Source organism: Strix uralensis, chromosome 11, assembly GCF_047716275.1.
Source record: "Strix uralensis isolate ZFMK-TIS-50842 chromosome 11, bStrUra1, whole genome shotgun sequence".
In the NCBI taxonomy this organism is placed as follows: Eukaryota; Metazoa; Chordata; class Aves; order Strigiformes; family Strigidae; genus Strix; species Strix uralensis.
This window is the reverse complement of record NC_133982.1, coordinates 16,871,467-16,898,175: the sequence shown is the minus strand read 5'-3', so window position 1 is coordinate 16,898,175 and position 26,709 is coordinate 16,871,467. Positions and strand designations below refer to the sequence as shown.

At 52.9% G+C, this 26,709-nt stretch overlaps 1 protein-coding gene across 1 annotated transcript; it reads right to left on the bottom strand.

Moving 5' to 3' along the window:
• On the bottom strand, positions 1-26,709 carry RGMA (repulsive guidance molecule BMP co-receptor a). The gene is made up of 4 exons (XM_074880650.1): positions 26,460-26,709; positions 19,173-19,288; positions 5,998-6,509; positions 1-3,513 (listed from the first exon to the last, which is right to left on the bottom strand). Exons 1-4 carry the CDS (start codon positions 26,471-26,473, stop codon positions 2,812-2,814), a joined length of 1,344 nt encoding a protein of 447 aa, XP_074736751.1. The 5' UTR covers positions 26,474-26,709; the 3' UTR covers positions 1-2,811.

Genomic DNA, 26,709 nt, shown 5'->3' with positions numbered 1-26,709 from the left:
AAAACAAGACCCACTCGTTTATTGTCAAAAAACCTCAAACTTTACTTGTGTTTCTCTCAATAAATAATTTACAGTATATACACGCGGTGACACTCCCGTGGGTCTCAACACAGGGAGGAGATGGGGGGGCCTTCTCATAATGCCCCCCCTCTTTGCCTAAGTATTTTTTTTGTTTCCAAGTATCGGGTCTTTCTTGGCCACACTTCACCTTTAACCAGAACTGGGTCAAACACAAACCAAAATAAAGTGCTTCACTGTTTGCTTCTAAAATAGGGATACCCCAACCACCGTACGACAGCTGGCCACCACTGGAGTGCTCACCTGGACAGCGGGACTGAGCCACGCCATCATCAGACAGACTTTTCCTGGCTGGAAATTGCCCCTAAACCACAGCCCATCGTGCCAGAGGGCCATCGCTTTATAGGAGAGGGAGGTCTTAAGGGAAGTATTGACTTGTCACGCTGTAGCTTGGACAGCTTAGACTGCTTTCAAGAAGCACTGTGTCTTCAGAGGAATGCTTTGCACAGCTGCTGTTATCTATGGGATAACACAGAATCATCAAGGTTGGAAAAGACCTTGAAGATCATCCAGTCCAACACACCTCCCAGGGATGGGGACTCCACCACTGCCCTGGGCAGCCCATTCCAAGGCCTAACAACCCGTTCTGTAAAGAAATGCTTCATAATATCCAGTCTGAACCGTCCCTGGCCATTCCCTCTTGTCCTATAGCTTGTTACTTGGTTAAAGAGACTCATCACCAGTTCTCTGCAACCTCCTTTCAGGTAGTTGTAGAGGGCGACGAAGTCTTCCCTCAGCCTCCTCTTCTCCAGACTAAACAACACAGCAAGAAACAAATGTTCCCTTACCCAGTGACAAGTATGAGCTTTCAAAACTTGCGCTTTGATTTTTCTAGGGAAGACAAAAACTTGGTTCTTTCTTGAACAAAGGAAAGAAAAAGTCCAAATCAGCTTGGCTAGGCAATTAGTGCATTGGGAAACTAAACTGTCCTGTGCCACAGTCCAGTGGTTGCTCTCCTTGGTGCCTCCAAACTGTGATACCCTTATTTCAAAACCTCCCCTAAACAGAATACCTGGGGCACCAGCAAACAAAGCAAGGAGCAAAAGTAGTAAACACATCTTTTTGTTTCTTTTCTTTCCTTAAACATTTAAAAACCAATTACATCTCTTCATCTGTACAGTCACACGAGATCAATGCCAGGGCTCTATATATTAAAGAGACAATATAAATTACATCCATTAACACAATTTTGCATTTCTCTGCTGCTTTACAAATGGAGCTCTAGAGCTGTTAGGACACAATGAATAGTCACGTTGAGTATTTACACCAGGCTGCCTCTTGGCACCAGTTCAGATTGCCAAACGCAGCCTGTTCCCACCTCTTTTGGTGCTAGCTTGTCTCATCATGCCCAGAGACCTCCTTTGAGAGAAGGAGGTGCCCCCAAGAGTGACATGTTTTGGGGCTTCTTTCTGGGAACTTCCCCCTGAGGAAAGGAGGGGAAGCCCATCAGGAGGTCTCTAAGATGCAGACCAAAGATGGTCTTGCTGTTTGTTCAGTAAGTGATGAGGTGAACCACAGAGGAACATGGAGAGGAGGAGATGGGCAGCACTACGTGGTGGGGGAAGACTACTGATGGTTTCAAGGCAGGGAACAGACATTTGGAGGCAGTTGGGGGGGTCCTCTGCTGCATCCCATCTCCTGGCTGGATTTCTAACATTGCCCCATTTCCGATCCAAGCCCAGAAGGGCTTAAGGTGCAACTGGTCTGCAATGGGGTTGCAAGTCGCGGCCCCAGGATGAGGAGCGGAGCAGAGACCTAGCAGCAAACAAACAGAGCGCGATGCTCCTGCTCCATCCCAGGGCCTGGCTGAGCCGCGGGCAGATGAGTGCGTGCAGGGCTGGAGGGAGGTGCAGATCAGGTCTCTCCCATCGAGCAGCCTCCCTGCTGCCAGTTTTAGGGGATTGGAGAGCAAATGGTGCGAGGAACTCATCCAACGCTGGGCAGAAGTTGCAGAAACCGCTTGAATACTGGCCAGGTTTCTCCCATTGCCTTCAAGAGTCCTCAGTGGGTCCGGGCAGAGACAAGGGAGCCAGGAATAAAACTACTGAGTGATCAGCCGAATGGGCTGGCTAAAATAGGAGATGCCCTTTGAACCACAGCAAATGCAAGCCGAGGCTTGAGGAACATGTCCTCCTTCTACCCAGAAGATGCCTGGCACCAGCGGCCGGGCAAGCATGGGACCATTCCCCACTTTGGCCCCTTGCACCACTTCCTGCAACAATGGGGCTGTGGGCAGAGTGGGACATGCCCGAAAAGCAGAGCACGGCCCTGCTGAGCAGAGAGCCCAGCCCCATTGCGCTGGCCAGGCTCAGCCCCGTCTCACTGCTCGGTGCCCTTCTGGTGGGCTCTGCTCTCCAAAGACAAAGCCACGTTCATGTACACCAATGTCACATTCACCATGTGCATTTTTGGGACCTGGGGGAAGCGCTACAAGGAGGTGGGGGCTCCTCAGCAACCACACTACTGGGAGGAGGACGAGGAGAGCGGGACGTGAGGAAAGTTCAGACAAGGTACAGTCCAGCAAAAACTCCTCACTGGTCCCACTGGCAGCACGTTCCTCCCAGGCAAGAACTGGGAAGGTGAAGGACCTGGTGTGAAAAGAGAGGGGCTGACGTGTGAGGACAAGCCACGCAGCTCTGAAATCCAACCTCCTGTTGTCCAACACTGCCATCTCCTCCCTGGTTCTCTCCTGCTCCCCCTTCCCCGCTCTCCATGATGCGAAGGAGCAAACCTCTATAACAAGCACAACCAACTCTGACTCAAACACAGCAGTGCTACCCAGAGGGCAGGGGGGGTCCCTGAGGGAGCCGTGTTGCCCGGGGCCAGGTCCCGTGTCCTTTCATAGAGGTGCAGCTTGTCTTTGTTGGAGTGAAGCATCTTCACATCCTCAAAGGCATAGTAAGCAGCCAGCATGAAGTTGACGTCCCCTGTGGTGAGGAGGTCGAAGACGCAGGACTGAAAGTAGAGGTCCTCCACGGGCAGCTTTTCCCTGCACTTGGCTGTGGCTGTTTCGTACGTGAAGGCCTCGGGGGAGGCTGGCAGGCTGGGTCCCTTCCTACGAGCACGACCCTCTGTGGCCTGAGCCGAGCGGATGGTCTGGAAGTCAATCTGTTGGTTGAGCGGACAACCGCGGAGGCACAGGTAGAGGCCCTGACTGTCCCGGTCCTCCACGGCATTGACCACCTCCTCCGGCATGCGCACGGCAAAGGTGAGGTACCGGCCCACCTGCCTCACCACGATGGTGGTGCCAATGTACTTCGCCTGGATCTCGATGTGTTGGCCCGACACCTTCTCAGTGATCTTCAGGCTGTTGGCTCCGTGTTTGTCCCCACCGTTCTTGGAGCCATCAGCAAAGGCAGCAGGGAGCTCGTCCATCTCTGCCTGGTACACTTTCTGGTCCACACACTCCTGGAAGCTCTTGAAGATGATGGTGAGCTATGGGGAGGAAAGAAAGGAACAGGGTTACAACCAGCCACGACCACCTGAGAGCACATGGCCACCACCAGGAGAGGCATGGGAGGTGGAGGACTTGTCTGCTCAGCTCGGCCAGGAGCTTCATCCTAAGAAATTGCCCAACTTCTAGGCACCCAGACATGGTCATCCTGCTTCAGCACAGGGGTGAGGACACCGTGTATGGATGCAAGACCCAGAGGCTGAACTGAACATACCACCTGGATCTGCACTGTTATCTCCAGGCCCAACACAGGAGCTCCCTTGTAGATGGAGCTGGGTGGAGTATCACTACTCACAGGCCTGTGGCGACATGCCTGCGCATGCAGCACTGTCTTGCCTCCAGGGCCTGGCAGATGGGGATGAGCCCTGACTTTCTTAGAGGTGGTGGAGCTTCTCCTCTGGCTCCCATGACATTTACATCCCAAAGGCTGGGCCTCTTCCCTTTCCTGGCCACTCATAGACCAAGTCTTCTCCTCTGGGCTCCAGAACACATCATGCTCCATCTCAGACATGCAGACACACACGTGTTTAGCATGTTTGAATGGGCAGGCCTTTCTAGGGGTGATATGGGCATAGACTGAGCCCAACATGACTCCCCAACCTTGGCTGGGCTCAAACACGGGTCTCTTGCTGGAGGAAGAACCTCAGCACTTGCTCCTCCCTTGCTGACCTGGCTTTGGAGGGAAGGCTTGAGGAGGAGGAGGAGGAAGAGTTTGGAGGGGAGGGAGAGCAACTGGCTTTTCTCCCCATGCAAACTACGCTTCCTTTTTCACCTCCTGCAGACTTGCTCTTCTTCTTGCACCTCTCTCCGTGAGGGAGGAGCAGTAAGGGGGACCTCTTGCCACGTGGCCACCATGAAGGGGCAGACTGAGACACGGCCAGAGTGGGGCAGGGCTGGAGGAGAGACAGCTCCAGCAGCTACAGGGCAGGTATGCCCGAGGGCTGAGCATGAGGGGAAAAACTGAGGCTCCCCAAGGACTGGGCTGAGCAGAGTGGTGCTGGTGAGGAGCACAGAGCTGTCCAGAGCCCTGGCAAGGTCTGTCTCTCCCACCCACTCCTCCGCCGAGTGTCCAGATGCTCCCAGCCCCGCGGCAGCTCTTGCTATCGCCTCGGTTTCAGGCTGTACTAGCCCTCGCATGGACCTCCCTGCTACCTCCTCTGGGTCCAGCCCTGCCTCTGGGCAGACCAGAGAACATCATGCAAAAACACGAGTGCCATGGACCCAGAGGCTCCCATCCTTTCCAACAGCACATGGTCCTCTAGCAGTAACCCAGTAATGCTTTCCACGGTTCATGCTGGAGATCTCATGACTAATCCCTCCTCACCACAAGCCCGTGAGGCAGATAACGGGTGAAAAGGCTCAATTAAGATGGTGATCCTGGGATCCAGACTAGAAATTGCAGGTCCCTGGGGTTCTTAAGGACCACTTTCCTCAAGCCAGACTTCCTTACAAGCTTCAGCAGGTTTTGATGTCTTTTGATAGGTAAGAAGCCTCATTAAGTGTCTTTAGGGAGGTTTATTAGGGACAGGTTAAAACCAAAATGTCAGCTCCAGCTCAGGCTAAAAAAGGGGACATTCAGAGCTCAGAAACAATCCCTGTCCTACATGTGCTTCTCTCATCTCCCCACACGCAGGGAGAAGCAGAACTCCCAGACACGGCGGGACAGGACATTTTCCAAAAGCAAGAGGATGCCTCCTGCTAAGCCTCCCTTTTTTTTTGGCACAAAAAGTGGCCTGTTACTTTTAGAGCTTGCGCACCATGGAGCAACGTAACAGTTCATCAGCTACAGGTCTCTCCTGAAGCTGAGGTCATGCACACAAGTCCTGCTGTATCACAGCAACATTTTCGCTTGGGTTTTCTCAGTGTTTGCCTTGTACCTTCAGGGTGTTTATTTAGGCTGTCAAAGCACCTCCAGAACAGACTATGTCCCACAAAATGCCTTGACTTGGCTGCAAACCACAGAGACAATTACAAGCCTGGGCAGAGGGGAAGGCAGTGTAAGGAGCTCAGCTCCCTCCAGGCTTTTCCCTGCAAGCTGGAGCCTCCCTGGAAGGCAGTCCTGGGTTTGCTTGGCCCTTGGGGTGTCCCCCAAAAGGTGCCACAATCCTTCCTGGTCTGCTTGTTCACAGCAACCTGGAGTCCCCCAGGTGGGAGCCCTCTTAATTTGCAATCCCCCACTTTGGCCGTGATGACCTTCGGAGCTGCAGCATCTCAGCCTGCTCATCATGATGGGGCTGGATGTGCTCAGGAGGAAACCACAGGCCATTTAAGTGAAGGAGGAGTCAAGGAAAGGATGGGCGTCTGATATTTAGGGCCAAAAGCTCAAGTCCAGAGGAGTGCTCACCCGGTCTTACCCTCCCCAAGGAGATGGGCAAATAGTGCAGACAGATGGTGGAAAGAAAGGCTGTTCAGAAGCACCTTTGCCCTTGCCCACCTCTGCTCACAGGGACGTGCCCAAGGCTCACCTTGCTGGTGGCGGTGGCCGTGGAGCCAGGCAGCACCGGCGTGTTGGTGACCTGGACGTTCAGGTAGTTATTGTCTATCAGCGGCCAAGCCCCTTGCACCTTGCAGGTTTGGAAAGTGTCTGTGAAAGTCCTGAGGTGGGGGTCCCCGAAGAGCCCACAGTGGGTGTAGTTGGGGGCGGCTGAGTGTTTGTGAAAGCTCTTCTCATAGTGGCAGATTTCGGGGCTGTCGGAGCGCTCCTGGCTGTCCCCGGGGGGCAATGTCCGGAGGCGGGGCTGGGACGTGGGGCCATCCTTGGAGCAGTTGTGTTGCGCCATGAGATCGTCTATGCCATGCGCGGCGGAGTGGTAGGCCAGGTCGCCCCTGCAAGTGCGGGCGGTGCGGCGGGTGCAGTGCGCGTAGGCGCGCAGCGCCGTGCAGAATTCGGGCGCTTCTTCCGTGCCCAGGTGGTGGGAGCCCGACGTGGCCGCCCAGAACTCAGAGTTGCACTTGAGGATCTTGCATGGAGATGTCACTGTGGGAGGGGAAGAAAACAAGGTGGTCAGTGCTTGCATGCCTGCTAGTGGGACGGCCAACTCTACCCCCAGCAAGAGGCTGGTGTCCTCCTCCCACAGCCCAAACTCATGACATTGGCTCTACCACATGACAAGGCCTCTCTCACCAGACGTGACACTCTCACATGACCCAACTCTCATGCATCAAAGCCAAAGAAACCAACAGGATCTGCCTCAATTTAAGCCAAGAAGGGAAACAGCATCCAACTTTCAGATGAATGCTCCTGGAGGGAAAAAACAGGGTGGGGAAGAATAGGATGTATTCATTAGCAGGGATTTGGCAGGATCATTCATGTGGGGGGAGATGCAATGGGGTTTTTAATGTCCTTTTAGGGTTTGACATTCAAAGCTCTGTGCTGCATGAATTATTGTGCGTTGCGTCCAGACCGAGCTCCATGAGGGCAAAAATCTGTCTGCCTTCCATTTCCTCCTCTACAGGCACGGGGAAACCCAGCCCCAGCATGACTGCTGTGCCCCAGCCCCACGTCGACATGCAGAGGTTAGAGCAGGATCTGTGCCGTGACCAACCCTGCATCAGAGCCCGCTGCCACCCCACCACCCTCACGGCTGCAGCGGTGCTGGGAATGGTGCCTGCCAGTGTCCCTGTGCACCCGGAAAGAAGCAGGAGCCAAAAAAACCTCTTTCTTAACTGCTGTGTGGCTCAGCCCAGCCCCAGGAGCCAGTTCCCCACCACGGCCCGCTGAGAGAGAACAAGAGGTGGAGGAGAAAAACCGGCGCAGCAGGGTGTGGGGATGCCAGCGGAGCCCCCGCCTCGCATTGCCCACGCAGAGGCAAAGCCAAAGGCAGCAGGACCTTTGCCGCACTCAGCCGGAGCCTCGGTGCTTGCTGGCAAGGCAGAGGAAGGCAAAGAAAATTCAGATCCTGTTTTCTTCTCCCCCACCGTCTGCTCCCTGGGGCAGCGTGGCTTCCCCGGAGCAGACTTGAAAGCAGCTGTGCAAAAAGCACATGGCCATCGCTGAACATCGCACAGACACTGCTCTGCTGTGCCAGTTCGGAGTCTTGCTGGGTGAACCCAGGCTCACACCGCTTGAAATTCATGGCGTTTTCCTTCCTCTCCTCTTAATCGAGTCCCTCGGAGGGCTTGGAGACAGGATGGGCTCAAGCACAAAAGGCGGCAGAAGGATGAGAAGAAAAGTCCCTCCATTTCCAGATGCTTTCATGGTGCCTCTTGCAGGCATACACGTATATTGCCATCTCGGGGTTTGTTTAGAAGTAGGCTGGCAAGGCATCTGTGCCAAAACCCTTTCAGATTTGTTTAAAAAGAAAGTTACAAAACCCAGTATTGTTTCAGGGAAAACAGTATGTTTTAGTTTTAAACACTGCAGTGCTGGAAACCTAAACATAGTTGGTGCTGGAAAATCAGAAAAGGAGACTGAGGCTATAAAACACTAAGCAGTCCAGCTTTAAGAAACAAGCTTGCCTCCTCTCCCTTTCCAAGAAGAGTGAAGTGTAAATAGGAAATGGTGACAGGTTCCTCACAGTTTTAAAATTCTTGTTTAATAAACTCAGATGCTAGCAACAACACTGAGAACCCAGGAGCTGTTTCATCTTGGCAGCATCCCATTTAAACCTGCAAGAAGACTGCGGAAAGTCTTTAACTCATCATTGACCAGAGGTAACTCGATAACAAGCTTTTGACCTGGGACATGGGCTCACATTTCTGCTAAGCCTTCTGCACATACAGGTCAAATTTAAGAATATTTATTATTTCATTTAAGAATATTTATTATTTCATATCCCTTTCTTTTCTGCCCCAAGAATGTGGTTTTCCACCAAAGACATTCTGCTTATCAGTGGGCTTCCCATCACAGCCAGTTGGCTTGCCATGGAGTATGCCTGGTGTTTCTCCTAGATGAGACACGTGATGCAAGTGATGTCTTGTTATTCAGCACGCAGAAAAGCCTGGCTCCCCAGCACTGCCCGCCTTGGCGCTGGGGGCTATACGTTCAAGCACGGCTGTTACAATATGCTATAGCTAGCACAGTGCCTAAACTCGGAGGGAGAAGTAAGGGATGGTATTTAATGCAGGTGATTGCACATGGTAGCACAGCTGGAACGACAGTAGCAAGTGAGCTTGCTGGCATGGGGAATGCAAGCAGGGGTATTTCGGGGCGAGATACTCATGGTGCAGGTGTGGGTTGATCAGGGTGGAAAATAAGGAAATTGCACCTCACTCCCTGTGACAAGAGACTGTGAGCATAGCTTTGCAGATCCCCCAGGACCCTCCTGGGGGGAAGCCAGGAGTCAAAAAAAAAGCATGCAGGATTGTGACCGGTGCCACCACTGCCGGTTATCCCAAACAGCTGTGGCATCAGGCAATTAAAATCATTGCTCTCCTAGTAGTTATGCTAATATACAGCTTGAGGATGCCTTGAGGTTGCATGTGGCCTAATGCACTGTCACTGCAGACAGACTTGCCAGCACAGCCCGGGGAGGAGCTGGAGGACACATCCCTGGACACGCAGGACCCGCACACCCCACTTCACCTGACAGCTCAGTAAGGCACCGGGACGCACTGTGCGAAGTGTCCTGTCCAGTGAGCAGCTGGCAGAGTCCAGGCTGCAGCATTCCGGCTGCTGTAGCCCTTCAGCTGCTATGTGGATGCAACTTCTTAATAAGAATAAAGCCACAGCCTGTTGCTCTTTAAGGACATGCTTCGTTTGCTTGGATCAGGAGTGAGCTGTGGCAGCCTACAGACACAGCGGGCTGCTGCAAAACAGTCCCCCCACACTCCATGACACTCCATCCCTCCCTGCCGCATCACCCCAGGGTCGCGCATGACTTTATAAGGTCTGAGTTAAAAAAAAAAAAAACACAAAACAACAAAGCTGAGGGCAGGGAAGCCCATCGCCTTCCTCCCTGGGCCTGAAGGGGGAGCGTTCTTCTTTAAGATGTTATCGCTCCAGTTTTGGCACCCGTCCCCTTTGCGCTGTTTCGCTCAGGGCCCCATATAAGGCCAGATTTCCAAAGCCAGGTGCCGCAGCAGCGATGTGCGAGTGGGGCCGCACGCCCTCTTCGGCCCCTCGCGCTTGGGCTTTCTCATTGACATGTCTCCAACCACACCGGCAGCCACCAGGTTTGGCAAATCCCTCGCCCTGCTGGGGAGGGACCACGGCCGATAGAGGCTGTGGAGGAGAGCAAACACGACCCTCTCCTCCTCCTGACATGCACGCCTTGCCTCGTCCCCTCTAGCAGCAGCTTTGGCACAGCAGTGCAGGCCCATTTGTACCCAGGCCAAGAAACGATGTTTATTCAATTTCGCATAATCTATTTTCCATCGACTCGCAATGGATCTGTTTTTCAACCACAGATGACTTAGCACGGAAACGAATCCCTCTCAAGCAGGAACCCAGCAATGCTCTCCTGGGATCTGAGAGACACCCCTGCGTCTGGGTGATGCCAACACCCTTGTCCATCACAAAGGGTCCTTCGTACCAGGGACAAATGACTTCAACCCCTGGTAGCCCAGCCACCTCCCAACTTCCCCTTTCAAGGTCTTGGTGTCACTCAAACCAGGCACAAAATTTTCTTAAGTATCTTGAAACCAACAGTTTCAGAATATTTAAAAGCCAGAAGAAATCGTTAAATCATCTGGACTAAGCCAGCCCCCGTCCGTAGGCCGGTGCCCCACATTTGTTCAGGTATACCTCCCATGAGGACTTCTGCAGCCTGCGCGGTCTGAAAAGCCACCCCTTTCCTCAGCAGGCTGTTTCAGGAGTTTATCACCTTTACAAATCGTGGGTCTTGGTTATAAGTGGATTTTATCTGACTTCATTGTAATGACATAAAAAGAACCAGCAATTTTCTCCAAAGCAGTAAAAGGTCCGTTAGTAACCAGTATGTTTCCCACAAAGATATTTACACACTGCAATCAAGTCACTTGTCAATCCTCTAGATAAGCTTAACGGTTCGCACTTTTAAGTTCTCACTGGAAGGTGTTTGCCCAGCCTCACCATCAGCCCTCCCCACGGCAGGCTTGTTTCCTGCAAAACCTACCACCCAGACGGACGATACCGATGCGGGACATGCTCACCAGTCACCCGTTTCGCCGGGGCATTGCACCGCAGTGGGCACCAAGATGTGCTGTTTGGTTGTGACCTTCTCTAGAGCTCCCAGTTTGCAAAGCACCAGTCCTCCATCCAGCAATATCCCATGGTCCACCAAACACATGCTCAGGGGCCTGGGGTATCACACGACCCAGGTCCTGCTGCTCTGCCCTCATTGTTGGTACATTATATTACACACTTAAATTAAGTGTTCAAACATATTACATGCACACATCTAACTTTAACAGCCTTTTAATTATCAGTGCCCCCTATTTTCCCCTTCAGCTGGTGTCAGGTTACCTGGATTTCATTTACCCAAATCAAGCGCTTTCAGAAAACTAGCACAAAATCAACAATTCATCTGTTCTCCTGTAATTTCTCTAGCAACGAGAATTGCTGGAAATTAATTTCAGTAAGCAAAAGCCAATTCTTTTAAGACTCTTGGGTGCATGTTAACTAGACCTGTTAATTTTAAAGTGTTCACTCCTAAGAGATGTTGTTTAATATTCTCTTGGTTACTAACAGGCTGGAAAGTATTTCATCACCCACATGTGATGCAAATACATCATCCCGCATCTTTCCAAATATATGGATTGAAGTGTAGATGTGCAAGCCTCACACATGCAGTAAAGGGCTTTCTCGGAGAACACAGTAAAACGTAATTACCTTTGGCCTCAGATCTGAGCACCTAGACTTAGGCTCCTAAACACATATTTATTTAAGTAATCTAAATAAACATATTTATGCTGACACCTCAATAGGAAAGGCACGATTCTCGGAGGTGCTAAATACCAGCAACATCTACCAACTTCAAGGAGATGTGGACTGCTCAGCTCCTGGGTGGACAGCAGTCACCACCAGCACCAAAATGTCCCCAAAAGTTTTAAAAAAAAAAAAATTAAAAAAAAAAAAAAATCGCATTGCTAGTCAAAAACGTGGCTGACAGGATCCCTTCCAGCAAGGTTTCAGAAGTCCAAAGCGAAACCAGAGGGCATGAACAACATCAGCCCTTTGCATCCAGCCCCTCACACTGTCCCTGTCCCGGCAGGGAAGTCTACATGAGCCACGCCACGTGCCAGCCATGCTGGTCCCAAATCGCAGTGTGGGCTACGAGACTGGATATAAGGAAGAAATTTTTTACGATGAGGGTGGTGAAACACAGGAACAGGCTGCTCAGAGAGGTCGTAGATGCCCCATCCCTGGAAACATTCAAGATCGGGTTGGACGGGGATGTGAGTGACCTGGTCTAGTTGAAGATGTCCCTTGCTCACTGCGGGGAAGGTTGGACTAGGTGACCTTTAAAGGTCCCTTCCAACACAAACTATTCTATGATTCTATTTTACGACAGACATCAACCGGCGCCTCATCATGCCAGGGAGGGAAAGGAGCCCATCGGTATGTCCACAGCCCTGATGGATGGGGTGTCACGGGCAGGGGCAGCTCTCCCGCAGCCCCACAGGGCACCGTGGGGCGAGGAAGACCCAAAGGCCACCTGACCCAAGCTTCGTGAAAGGATTTGTGCTCGATGGCAGCAACGGGCTCTTCCAGCGACCTCCTTTGAACTGTTAATCAAGCACAATCTTGCAGAATAATAGCCTGGTTATTATTGCCTTGTTTGCATAACAAAGAGGCCCAATAAAACTGATTTGACTGTGCTCAGAGGGGGTGTGAAAGATCAGCCCTGAGAAAAGAGCTGCAGGAATGCAGCAAACTGCTCCAAAGCCTCAACCCAGGAAGAAAGACAATGCAATTTGCCATCAAGAAAAGCCCAATAGACCAATAAATTACCCATGTGCAAAGGGATTAGATCAGGTTTCAGTTGCACTGAAGTGGGGGGAGGAGGACTGGGAGGAGGGAACTGAAGGAGAAAAATAAACCTGACTCTCTTAAAGCGCTGGAGCTCATATTTTGCAAGGGCGTGCATGGTGAGGTTGGCTCGGAGGGGCAACCTTCCACCCTGGGGCCTGGGTTTTGTGCTCTCTTACACTGGCAAAAGCAGCAGATGCATTCAATCTAGACAACGGAAGCACTGATAGAGTGACTCTGGATGTATCCGAGCACACACCTCGATCCATGCAGTTTCTTTTAACCCAGTCTTTGTCTTGCTTCAAGAGGATGCTGGCAAAAGGCTTTCTCCAGTTCTTTTAAGTCAGAAGAGGGACACAGAAGTTTTCTCGTTTCAACCTGTGTCAATCACTAAAGCATCTGGAGGACCTGCCACGGCCAATTCTCTTTTGTCCTCAGCGCCGAGTTCATGGCCCCCCATCTCTCCTCTCCAGGCGTTGCAGAGACATGGGGCAAGCACAGGCAGGAAAAAAGCAGAGTCAGTGTCTTTACCGGCTACGGCACGAACCATTGGATGCTGCCGAAGGAGTCCTTGATCGTTCCTGTCACTTAGTCAGCTCTTTTGGCTCGGCGAGTCAGCTTACCGTTGACCCGGCATGCTTAGCGAGTGCGAATGTATCTCTCCCCAGCCCCCCCAGCCACCACTGCTCCTCCAAGCTCACCCTGACATCCCCACACAGGGAGGAGGGCGAGCAGACACCACTGGAGAGCACATCAGCCATGCAGCTTGTAGCTGGAGCCACGAGCAGCTGGTGATGCTGCTTGGGGAATTACCGGCAAATCTTGAGAAGTTCAGGAGGCATGATGGGCTGAAAGGAGGAACCAGAGTTAACAGCCAAAGCAGCAACAGTCACAGACTTTGCTTTTAAAACTTCATCCTGGGATTTCGGCTTCAGCGTTGCCTTTGCAGCAACCACTGAGCTTTCACCTCCTCCTTGGAAGCAGCGCTGGTGGATGGTTCAGAGGATGCAGGATTTGCTCCACCATGAGCTGGTGGATGGAGGACAAGAAGGGAGGGAAGCGATCTCTGATTCTCCATCTGCAGAAGGGCGCTAATGAAGCTGGCTCCCTGCCATGGCATACCGCGGGCTGGAAAGCTGTGCTGGAGCTGCACACCTGACCTTCCCAGCTGGGGAGCACCCAGCCACTTTTCACCAACAGTTCTCAAGAGCTGGTAAATCTTGAGGGGAATGGTCCATTTTACAGATGAGGACGCTGAGGATGTGAAGGGTTTCACCCAAGACGAGTCCAGTGGTAAGAGAGATGGATTTGCTCTCTCAAGCCCTGCATGAAGCGTCACCCTCAGCTTCCTCCCCCAGCCAACACCACCCCTGTCCCCATCCTTCTGAAGCAGCAGTACCCAGACAAGGTCACCTTTGCCAGCCACCCCCATTGCCAAGTGTTTCGGGTTTCCAGCAGACATCACTCTCCCCATGCTGAAGCTGTTTTCCCAGGGTGCCTTTGAAGGCACGGCTGCCACCCACCAGCGCCCGGGGGCCCCCCAGGTGTGGCAGCGGGTCCCTCGCCCTCCTCCCCCTCGCCTGGGCCGCAGCGGGGCTGGCAGGGAAACGCTTTCTGCTCACAGGTGTGGATTCCCTCTAGGAATAATCATCCCTGCCGTGCTCTTGTGAAATTTCAACCCTTCAAACACAGAGGTAAATGAGACACGAAACGAGGAGATGGAGAAAAGCCCGGAGCACATAAATCTGGATGAGGCAAATTTATACAATTAAACGCCTGCCAAAAAATTGCGGCATCTCAATCGGAGGCGTTGGTTTGCGCGCAGGGCGTGGGGTGGCAGCTGCCTGGCTGGCAGGCAGCAGCCCCATGAGCCCACCGAAAACCCACATGGGCACCCAACTGATGCTGGAGCCGCACCTGGGGACGCAGGGGATCTAGTGGACCCCCTCCTGCAGGTTGGGCTCCTACCCAGCACCAGACACGCTCCCCATTGCTTGTGCCCCATGGAAGCCATAGTATCTGTTCCTCCTTCACAGCCACAGACCTTCAGAGCTTATTTATTTCTAAATGCATCTGACTGATGGCTCCCCCGGGCTCAGGTTTTAATTTTAAGAGAAAAAGTAACTTTGTAACTGGAACCCACCCCTCCCGTCCTGCTGCTCCCCACCCGCCTGTCCCCAGCACAGCGATGCTCCCGCATCACTGTGGGCTGGCAAAGCCCAGAGCCAGGATCCATCCCTAAAACATCCTGCCGCATATCCTCATCTTCTCAGAAAGGGCCAGCTGGAGTGTGTCACATAGCAAGAAAAAAAAAAAATAGGTAGCTTGTCCGAAAACCAAAACGCCATAGATCATTGCTAGGGCTTTGGGGACCAAAGTCAACAGCTGTCCAGGAAGGAGAGGAAACCGAGGGAGGAGAAAACACTTTGGGCTCAAGTGAAGCTTGCTCTCTGCCTGACCCATAAAATCCCTATATATGCAGGGATAGCTCTGCTTGCTGGGAATTAAATGGGCAAACTCCCCTGGATGCTCATGCAGCGGAAAGTGGGACTTGACACCCTTCTGCTGCTCCACCCTGAAGGACTTACTGTTCTCCCATCGGCAGGGACGCCAGCCTCCAGCTGCCCCACACACCATGGCCAGGCCATTAGACAGAGCAGCTCAGTCTGCGCCTACGAGGGCTGCGTGTGTGTAGGAGCCAGCTTGTTCTCCGCAGTCAGAGCCCGATGACTTCATCAAGGGGATGGCATCTGGTTTTGCAGTTGGCCATAATTCAATTCTCCCCCTTGCTGCAGGAATTTCAGCTGGTGAAGCAGTGATTTACTCAGCCGGGCTGCACTTGAGTGCAAAGCAATCTTGAGGCTACAATCGAACGCCCTGTTATTTTGAGAGCTCACGGACAAGGGAATAAATATCCTCTTCTTTTCATCCCAGTAGTTGCCAAGTGCAGGGTACAAAAGCTTTTTAAAGGCATTTAGGGGCTCTCCTCTTACAAGTGCGCTCTGCGTGCCGTCCATGGCCAGGCAAGGCCCTGCCTGCACAGCTCCTGATCTGCAGCATCAAGACAGGATTTGCCAGGACAACCAGAAAAAGGCCAGGGCACCCCCACACCTGCCCCACCACAGCCTCCATCTCCGAGCATCCCCCATCCTCCCCAAAAGCACTTCTCTGTCACCCCAGCACACACCACTCCTGGCCTGCAGCAGCCCTGAGTTCACCCCGGCCCCCTCCAAACCACATGGGACCCCAACGTTTTTTTGGTCCTGGGTTCCTACACTCCCCCCTATTCCAAGTTTGGTGTCTGCTCCAATAGGAAAAGCAAATCAAACCTATCCAGATGGACCAAACCCCCTTGTCTTTGACCTTCTTTGCTGTCCCAGGAATGCTCAACCCTTGGGAGCTGTAGGGCTTGGCTGGGGGGGTTCCCTGAAGGACTGATGGGCTGAGGAGGGGCTCACACGGGGTGTGCACCACCCTGCCAGAGCCTCTGGCTGCTTTATGGGATGTGCCCATCAGGGAGCCAGACGAGAGACCGCAAAACTCATTGTCGCTGGGGCCTGATCCAGCGCTGCAGCCCGGCTCTCCAGGGACAGCAGGTTGGTGCAGAGACTGAGCAGAGCCCCCAGGTTAGGAAGTTTTTATATGGCTGCCCAGCCCTGTGAGCACTTCCATGTGCACATCCGACTCGGCACAGCTATTTGGGCCACAAAGAAGGAAACCTCAGCTGCTGCCATGATAAACTCACAGCCACTCTTAATATCCCCCCATTCCCAGTAACCAAGGGCTGGGAATTGCAGGATTTCTGTGTAAAAAAGCAACATATCCACCCCACCTGCATTAAAAACAAGGCACCTCCTTCCAGCCCCGCAATAAGCCTTGCTGGCAATTGCTGAGAACTCCCCGTTCCAAGTACGAGACCGGCTCTGAGCGAGCAACAAAAACAGGGAAGCCAAAATATTTCCAGGTTTACGTTTGAATCCCTCCCTTCTTCTCTGCCCTGACAACATCCCGTACAGGCGCGCTCCTCCCCTGCTGCCACCTTCTCCAGCCCCCAGCCCAGCTCTCCGTTTGCAGTGTTGGGGAGGTTTTAACAGCCTCTAAGCCCCTCTTCTCAATTTCGGCTTAATGCTGCGATCACGTCCCTCCCTGCTGCTGAGACAAAAGCCATTTATCAACCGATCCGATACACCTCCAGTAGGGACGGATCCTTATCTGGAATCAACTGCATTGCCCAGATGGACCAAGGGCAGAAAATCCCAATTTTATCTGGAGGCAGAAGTGTATTACAGCCAAAACAGCAAAGACGAACTGGGAAAGCCAAAGCAAAGGGAGTGGAGCGAGCAAGGCTTGACATCTGGGGCAAAACACCCAGGGCCAGATTTTGAAAGTACAAAAGAATTTGCAGGAAAACTCAGAACAGCCCATACTGGGAGGCACAGGTGGGGGTCAGCTGAGCACCCAGGGAAACCAAGGTCCCAGCTGGGGGGGGGGGGACAGCGCCCATGAGCATCCAATGCTGGGACTTGGCACAAGCCCCGAGCAGGACTTCTGCCAGGGAAACTGTCAGCAGTGGCCTGCTCTGCCCAAACCTCCTTCCCCAGCTGCTCCACGCTCAGCGGCCACTCTGACCCATGTGTGGGGGGACCCACGCCGGTACCCCCAGCCCAAGGGTGCTCGATGGCGGGGGCTGCCCAGGAGGTGAGAGAGCAACACAAGCAGGAATCCAGCCTGGGGTGTGCGTGTAGCGGTGGAGGGGGGGTTTTAAGCAAATAAATAGGGCAGGACTTGGGGGGGCACCGATCCGACACAGCCTCCAGCAGCCCCACTCACCCGGGGCTCCCAGGAGGGGTGCAAAGCTTCCTCAGAGCTGGGAACCTACAAATTCCCAGGAAGCACAGGGAGGAGAAGGAGCAAAGGATTATGCCAGGGAATAAATCGCCCCCCTTTTTCCTACCTTCCCACCCCAAAAAGCTTTCAACGAAAGCCCCCGGCGTGCTCCCAGCCCTATGCATGGGGAGCACCATCTCTGCCTGCGCCCCGCTCCTGCGGGCCCTGGATCGCCTCGTTCTGCCAGTTCCTTGCACCTTATTTGCCTGCTGAAGGGAGAAGCAAACAAAGCAGCCAGCCAGATCTCCTATCAAGTTCTTTCTTGCACCGTAAATCTCACAGCCTCAACGCTTCGCAACTCAACCGCTCCGAAAAGGGCGTTAAGCAACACACATGGGAGCAGCTCCAGAGTTTCCAGAAAAAATAAAAAAAAAAAAAAAGGGGGGGGGGGGAATTCAGCTTCCAGCTTGCTGGGAAGTCCCCTGGGAGAAGTGGGGGTCCAGAAGGACACCTCAGTGCTAAGGGCAGCGCTGAAAAGACTCGCTTTCCTGCGATAGGGCTAAGAGGGCAAAGGGGGGAGGAAGGGCGTAAAGCAGTTATTTATTTATTTACTACGTGTGTGTGCAAGACTGCTTCACCTACGGTTATGCAAAAGAAATGCAGAGGCGATTTAAAAATTAATAAAGGAAAAGGAAAGTTTTACTAAACTAAAAAGATAAATAGGGAGATTTAAGCGTTAAGAGGTTTTCTTTCTCCCTCCTGCTTTCTTTTTTTTTTCCCCCCTTGCAAATGAAAAAAAAAAAAAAAGGAGGTAAAGAAACTGGAGAGTTTTGGAAGGAACAAATCCGCCTCTGTGGACTGGGTTTCCCCTCCCCCAACAAAAACAAGCACTCAGGGCTTGAAGGAATTTGCAGGCAGAGATCTGCCAAAAACATTGTGAAAAACTATGGGGGATTCATTGGAAACAGATGGCGTTTTCAGCTGTAATTCTGAAATTCTCTCCTTTTCTGACACAATACAAACAAACCGGGGATGGGGAGGGGGGAGGCAGAGACCAGCCGTAGGTGCGAGCGGCCGGGGGTGCGCGGGGAAGGGCGGGCGGGCGAGCGAGCGAGGGCTCGGCCAGGGGAGCCCATGCTTGCCATTTGGTTGCCATCCCGCCCTCGGACAGCACAACACCTCCCGGCCCGGCCGGAATAAATTTTCCGACGAAATAGTGGTGCTGAGCTCACAAAACCCCCAGGCCGAGGCCGAGAAAGGCGGGGGGGGGGGGGGGGGGGGGCCGCTCCGCGCATCCTCCGCCGCCCACCGCGCTGCCCGGCCCAGGTGAACCCCCGAGGCCGTGCAACCCCCCCCCGGACACCCCACCTTTCCCGAAATCACAAAGCAACGACCCCGCCCCCTCCTTTACACCCCCCCCCCAACCCACCCCCCCGCAACCGCTCTCCGGCTCTTCCCTCCCCGGGGGGCTCGGAGCGGGGACCCCCCACTGCATTCAAGGGCAGAAATCTGGCATCTGGGGGGGTCGGGTGTGGGTCCCCCCCCTTCCTCTCAAGGCGCAGAGCACACCCGGGAACGAGAGAACAACGTAACCTGCCTGACGCTGTCAGAAACAACCCCCGGCTGCCTTCGCCGGGGATTGCTTTGATTCCGACCATCTCCTTCCTTGTGGGATGAGGCAGCAGGGAGACAAAGAAGATGAGGTCAAGGAAAAACACCCACCGCAATTGCTTAGGGAAGAGGGAATGAGGGGGGGCCACACACCAAAACTGAGCCCCACTTGCTTATTTTAAACATGTGGCAAACTGCTGCAAAGAGAGGGAGAGAGAAAGAGGCCCAGAGACAGGGGGAACTGAGGCGGCTATCCAAGGGCTGCGAGAAATACAGGAAAAAATTCTTCAACATAAAGAGGCTGTTCCTTACCTGAAGGGAAGATGCAGAGAAAGACAGGGAGGATTTGGAAAAGTCCCAGGGCTGTGGATCCTGCCCCTCTCCCCATACCCATCCATCCAGCTCGAGCTTTAACCACTATCCTCTCCCTGGAAGAAGAGTTTAAAAAGGAAAAAAAAAAAAAAAAAAAAAAGAGAAGGGAAGAGAGAAAGAGAAAAAAACAAAAGGGAAAAATAAATCAATCGAAAGAAAGAATTGAAAAAAAAAAACTAAAATCAAAAGCCCCACATGGCTCCGCGGAGCGGTGCAGGGACGGGCAGCCCCAGCTCCGGGCTCCGGTGGCCTCCGCACTGAAAGATTACACAGAGTTTTTCTCCTCCTCTCCTTCCCCTCCCATTACAAACCAGCCCAAACCATCAATCATCCCGGCTGCCCTCCAATGTCTGCATCCTCTGCCTGCGCCGCCTCCGCCCGCCTCCCCGGCCATGCTGCTCCGGCGGCGGGGAAGGGGCGGAGGGACGGGCGCCGTGCACCGCAGCCGGGGCGGGGGGAGAGGGGAAGAAAGAGCCTGGGAAGACCCGGAGAAGGGGGTTACTGCTGTGGGTCGAGCCCCCAAACCCTCCCCAGCCCTGCGGGGAGGGGCGCCGGGGGGTTGGGGGGGCCGTGGTTCCACGCGGGATGGGCTGTGGGAAGCGCTCCGCAGGTTCTGCTGCTTCCCCGCCTCAGGCATCGCAGCTCGGCTGCAATTTGGGAGCGGGGCTTCCTCCCACCCCCGTGGGTCTGCACCCCCGGCGCGCCCTCCCTGCCTCCTTCCCATGGGCCTAACGAGAGCTCTTTGGATTTCTCCGAAATGAAGCGATTTGGGGCCAAGAGGCCGTTGTACGGCAGACGGGGGAAACTGAGGCAGGGAGCCGCTGGGCACCTTGTGCGGGGCAGAGGTTGCGAGAGCGATGCTGCGGCCCCCAGCCCGCTGGGGCATGCCCCCCCCCCGGCACGGGGAGCTCCTCTGCGCTGCCCCAGCCCTGGCTGCGCAGGAGGGGTGAGCGTTTCACAACCTTGCCGGGTCGTTCACCGGCACTGGCAGAGGTGAAGTAAGCTCAGACGACCCAGAACAGCAAGTCTCATAGATCCTTATCATTAGACGACAGTCCTCAGAGAGGGGGGTGGCTGCTGGGGGGTCCCAAATCCAGCTGCCAGCCCGCTGAGGACTGAGAGAGGACTAAGGTGTACCTGCACTCTCCCAGGACCTCCACCACCAGCCCGCCTATAGACCTGGGGAAGTCTCACCAGCTGGGTTGGTACAGTTGTCCATCGGGTCTCACTGTGAGCTCTCCTTAGACACCCTTTGGGCAGTCCCTGGGCAGATAGCAGTCCTGGGAGCACCCTCCCTGCTCACCGACCATGTAGATGGAGCAGCAGCTTGAAGCACACAGGCATTTGCCTGCTGGGCTTCAAAATCCTGCTCGTTTCCACCTCCTGGGATGCCACAGCGTGAGGAGGTGAGTAGGCTGGATCCGCAGCCCCACCATCCCAGGGGTCTGTGCCACCCAGGAAAGGGCTGGGCCGGCAGGGAGGCATCCCCTTAACAGCCCACTTGGATCTAGTTAAAATTTCTCTTGAAGGGTGTTTTAGCCACAGTGAACTAAGACAACTTCCCTTCAGAATGAGAGTGCGCACGGGTGTAATATGCTTTAATTAATATGCTTTAATTTCCCTGTTTTAGATCCTTAGCCCTCCTTCGGTTGAGTGTCCCCTTGCCATCCTAATGTTTCATCTCCTTTCTCTTGGGGATCTTATACAAAGAATAAAAGGATTCTGATTGTTTTATACAACCCATCTCCCAACTCTGTAAATGCCCTTTAACAGTGTGTCTTTCCTCCTGTAGCTTGGTATAGGCCAGGGATGCTCCCTGACCTTGCTTCTAGCTGTCCTTGGAAATCCCCATCTCGTCCACTCACAATCACCCTTAAGGATGCTTTTTGGAGTGAGGATAGCTTAAAGTCTCCAAGAAGAGTTCTTGATCTCCTCCTGTTGTGCACTGAATCTGTGATTTGGCTACAACAAATATCCCATGGAAGGTGAGGTGAGGAAGAGGAGATGGGAATAAATATCTACGAAGCAAAGGGACCTAACAACTCCCATCTAGTTCTCCTTGGAGAATTTGAGCCCCCTTGCCTCCAAATGAAGGAGGAGCTTCACTGGGGCTTTATTCAGGCTGCAACTGGAATTAAAATGCTGAAGCTTTTTACATCTGGGACCCAGATGGGATCCAAAAATCCTGGGGCCTTGCCTGCTTGACTGGAGATCTGTCTTGGTCCTGATCCTTCTACAGCTGCACTCAGATGATGTCCACTAAATTCAGAAGGAGCTCTGTGTGCAGAAGAGCTGCCAGACTGGGCTGAGCTGGGCAGGAGATGAAAGCTGGCAGGCCGGATCCAGACCTGTAGCACAGGCAGTGTGGGAGGAACGCCTACTCGAAGCACCTCTTTGTGGGGGATGTCAAACAGGGGCAAATATGTCCAAACCCTGCCAGCTGCTGCTACCACCCAAGAAGAAATGCCTGCTGATGGGATGTGTAGGCAGCTGGAGCTGGAAGGGCCCTGGGGAGGCTGGAAGGAGCCTGGGGGGAGGAGGGAGAGGGTCCATGAGCTGGGGAGAGCCCAGGCAGTGGGGAGAGACCCAGGGGATGGGGTTTCAGACCCCAAACCCCTCCTTTTGCTCTCACCCTGTCCTCTTGCAATGCAACTTTTGCTTTTATTTCAATCTGAAAAACATCACTTCTGCTATTATCTCACCTGATGACATATGGCATGATCTATATTTTTAACTCAAAAGCCCATCTGAATTATGAACTTCTAAAATTCAGCTGTGAAATAGCTGCTGCGAGGCTGGTTTGATTGTTTGACCTAAAGCGCCACTTTAGTATTGCCATTTTTGTATCAAGCTGACACATTGCAATGATAGACTGGAATCCAGTTTGAAGCATTATTTTTAAAATAAGACCCTTGTTGGAGCTTCTGCCTTTGGTGTAGGGAAAACTGCGCTGCCATAAAGCAACGGTCCGATGCCCCTGGCTCCAGTTTGTAAAAATTTCTCCTTGATTTTGCTCAGTTGCATCATGCATTGCAAATGGGATTGCTGTTTTTGGCACTGATCAAAGCAGCGGATTTCGCTGGAGAAAACAACAGATGTGTCCAAACCGTAACTGCAGAGCAGGAAAAGGCCCCAAATAAGGTGTGTTTCTGAAATCCTGCTCCCCCTTCCATGTTTTTCAAGTAACCTTCACCTTTCTGATTAGCTTTAAATCGCCTACTGAATCGCAGGCTGTGTGAAATTTGGATCTCTGCCTCATTTAATGGGGATATCTAGGCTTGGAAATGTGGAGTGACTGCGTTTTCCCCAGCTTCTTTCCTTCTCGAAGCCTGGCCGGGGCTCCCCGTTTAGGCAGCACTGAGCCTGATGCTCTTTGCAAACAGTATGTGGGAAACCACCCACCGCTAAAATGCAAACACCTCTGAGGCACAGCGGAGTTACGCCGTGCAGCGGCTCAGCTCTGGGGCCAAAGGCACCTCCGTGGTCATCTACACGATGATTCTCGTGTTTGGTGTCATTATGGAGGGGTGACATGCAAATCACAGCCGGGGTTAGCCGACAGCATTCTCCGAGGTATTTGCAGGATGAGCAGGAAGGTTCCCAGTTCCCAGGGGAAGCTCAGCTGGGATCACTCCTCTGAACTTTCCTTCGCCCCACGTCACCCCGTGCATGGCTGTGGGCTTCAACGGGGCTGAATGGACGTGTCTAATTTGAACCCTTAGGTTTACAGATGATACCTCCCCTTACAGCCTTCCTAATGGAATTATTCACTACCTGTAATTATATGGCTAAAATAGTAAACATGGGTATTTCTGAGGACTGTAACTAGTAGTTAGAGGAATGGATGTCAGGGCTCCTGGCCTGCTCCTGACTCTGCCATGAACTTTCTGCGTGGCCACTCTTCACACAGCTATCTCCATACAGCTTCAGCACGTGCCTTTGCCTGCTCTGCCTCAGGACAAGGCATTCAACGAACGCTGCTCGTGGCCTGGCTGGGATAAGCTGTGATCACCCATGCGGGAAGCTAATCCTGAAATGTTCTGCAATGATATGTGTTTGGGGTGAGCAGCAAAAAGCAAATCGCTCCCTAAAAGAGGAAGAAAGAAAGTTTGGAGTGGAAACCCCCAAACAGTTGTCCGGGGAGGTTTGTCAACTGATCCCAAAATGTTCATGGGAGTAAAAGCAAACAGCTGTACTCTGAACAGTTCCCTTACTAAAGAAAAAACCTCTGAACAAGAAGAAAAACAAAAAAACCCGCCCCTTCATCTTTCTGCAGTAACAGCCACACCCCTGATGTTTACAATACTGGAAAACGCTGCAGTTCATTTTAAAGACCTTCCTTTTACTCATCATTCAGATTTGTTATCACTTTAGTTTCCCGGGCTGACAGCATGAGCAGAGGCTCTCTCTGAGCTGTGCACCTCGAAGCCGCCGACTATGCATCTAAACCTACTTCCCTCCTAACCTGTTGCCTTGCAGTACAACGCCTGGTAGAGCAGCTGACAGGGAAAGTGTCCCCCCCAGGTCTCATTAGTGCCCTGCACTGAACTTTTGCAGTAATTGTGTGGGGCAGGCAGGTGATGGCAAGGAGCTGGGCTTTGAAGACTGACCCACTCCTGCGTAGCAAAGTGCAGAGAAGAGTTTGCTGGTTTAGCTAATCCACCTCCCCACAGCTGCCTCTGTGAACATTAGATTTGCCAATCTGGCTGTGTAAAAAGAGGCCAGTGGGTTGAAGGTGGGATAAAACACAGCTTTGTAACACCAATAAATAAAATAGCAAGAATGCTTTGTTCACCTGCATCTTTGCATCCACAGATTAACTGATTAACAGCAGCCCCGACTGAGTATCCCTGCTGTGGGATCTCTCTTCGAAATGCCTGCTCCAAGCTCACAGCAGTAGCAGTCACCTCTACATGCTCGCAGCCACCCAGGCTGGACAAGGGGAAGGGAGGATGGGCTGGTGGAAGACTTCCAGTCTCACCCATGACAGAAAGCAAAACAAGCAGGGATATTTTCAGGCAAATAGGGTTCATCACGTCAACTTTTTTTGACTGGTGGCATTCATTCGTTTCTCTCCCTTCCCCTTGCTTGCAAAGCCCTGTGGGGTGAGGCCTGTCTCCTACACATGGGAGCATGTAACCATCCCTTGTTCGGCCGTGTTTGGAGGGCTGGCTGGAATTCACCATCTGTATATTTAGTTCTCTGCAGGGAGCTGGTCTTCCTGGCCCAGACTCCTCTTTGGGGTAAATATCAAGCAATATCTCTTCAGTGTATCTTCTTCACATCTGGGCTCCCCTCTAAAAAAATAGAAGATGTCTGGGAGGTTCCCAAGAGCAAGTTCAAATGGCCAAATGTCAGCTCAGCAGAAAAGATGGATAAATCTGAACGGCCAAAAAATGAACAGAAGAATTGCAGAGAACTGGGTACTTATCAGCAGAGACAGAAACCAGTCTGTGTAATGGGACAGTCTTTCTCTGCTGCTTTTAAAAGCTACAGGTATCTTGAGAAAGTGCAAACACTGCTCCCTAATTCCACCCCCCCCAACCGACAGGTCAGCTAAGGACACCTCCTGGGTCTCATTTAGAGGTGGGAGATGGCATCGGGTGTTTGCAAATCTGCAGCTCCAGCCCTTTGAGAAAGGAGTGTTTGAAGGATCCTATGGAAAAAACTCTGTGAAACCCAATCCCCTTTCCCAGGTCCCCTTCTGTCAATTCCTGACAGCATCAGGATGCCTTTCCTGAGCTCTTGGTCACAAAACACTAAATGACAGTGTCATCAGCTGATTTAAAACTTTTTCCTGGTTATCTGAGAAAGAGACATTCCTTCTTATGGGAAAAACCCAACCAAACAACTTTAATCCAGCACCTCTACAGGTATTTTGGCAAATGAAACTGGGAGTTTTTGTGGAGGGGGAACAGCTCAGAGGTGACACCGGGAGTCTTCCCGGGAGCACCCGGCTCGGGGCTGGGCTGGGACTAGGGCTGGGGCTGAGCTGAGATTGGGACTGGGTCTAGGATTAGAACTAGGGTTTGGGCTGGGCTGGGTTGGGACTGAGACTGGGACTAGGACTAGGGCTGGGGCTGGGGTTGGGCTGGGACTAGTGTTGGAGCTGGGCTGGGACTAGGACTAGGGCTGGGCTGGGAGCTGGGCTGGGCTGGGACTAGGGCTGTGCTGCGGCCCCGCTGGGTGGTGCTGTTATCCCTGCGCCGTCTGTAAAAGTATCCAGTTTATAAAATAAATGCAATCCAACGCCGCCTTAAACCACATGACATAACAGCAGCTTGCGAGCTCCCATTAAAATCTCAATTTGGGGAAATTGATTCTACCTCTGAGCAATTGCGATGCAATTACTCCAACAGGCAGCAATCAAGAATCACATCAAAACAACACCAAACTTTCATCTCCTGCCTTGCAACCACCACCACAACAAAAAGCACCTGTCTTGCAAACACAGCCCGGTTTCCTTAAATGTATAGAATATTTAGGAAGGGCAACCTGCAGGTCCCAAGAGTGGGAAGCAAGCCTCGACAGGGGCTGCTCTGGCTGGTGCCTCTGAACTGTCCTGACTGGGGGCTCTATTCTGTCCCCCCAGCTCCTGGCTGAGGTTTTGGGCGATTTACGGACCAGTCCATCAGGAGCAAAGTCTCCCCCCGGCCAGACAGGCTCCAGCTGCCCATCCTCTCCCTGCGCACAGATGTGGCCGTCCCTGCCCATGTCCCACATCTGTCCAGCTGTCACCCCCCCCCTCCCCTTCTTTCCCCCGGAGCTTGCAAACACCCCAGCGCTTCACAAGACCGGGAGTTAAGCTTTGTGTCTCCCCAAATGAAACGCTCCGGTCTCGATAATCACGACCAGACCCGTGATGAGCTATCCAACGGAAAGGGGAAAATATTGGGGAGGATATTTTCAGTTCTCATCAGTGGTCTGCAAGGAATTATTCGACTGACTTAGCCCAGCAGGGTGCATTTTTAGTGGCAACCATCAGAAGGGAGGATAAATGAATAACCGCATGCACGCCAGGCTAGGATCAAGCCGGACAGAGGGAGCGAGCTGGGCAGAGAAAATGGGGAAGAATCGAGGTTTCTTGTAAAAACAGCTCGGGGAGGGAGGAGGCAGCCGGGGACCGGGAGCGACAGCCTCAACAGGTCCCGCGGAGGAAGGGCCATGCAGGGAGCCGGGGGCAGCATGCGGCGGGGGGGCCCCGCGCAGCCCCCCGCACCCGCTTACCTTAGCGGCCGCATCAGCCTCTCCAGCCCGCCGCGGGGGTCGGTGCAGGGAGCGGCGGCTTTGGCTTTTTTTTTTTTTTTTCCCCCTTTTTCCTTCCAGGAGGGTAAATAAAAAATAAGAAAAAAAAAAAAAAGAAAAGAAACCCAAATAAAATCAAAGCAAATAGTAAACAAAAGCGCCAAGGGCAGAAGTGGCAGCGGCGGGCGGGGGGTGCGGGCGGCCCCCCCCTGCCCTGCGCAGGGCAGCCCCG

Excerpts from the sequence above, each read along its gene's own strand:
- RGMA (XM_074880650.1), bottom strand. Across the intron at positions 6,510-19,172 it reads TCTCTGCATCTTCCCTTCAG|TGACATCTCCATGCAAGATC; the intron begins GTAAGGAACAGC and ends CCCCTCCCACAG. Across the intron at positions 3,514-5,997 it reads CGGCCACCGCCACCAGCAAG|CTCACCATCATCTTCAAGAG; the intron begins GTGAGCCTTGGG and ends TCCTCCCCATAG.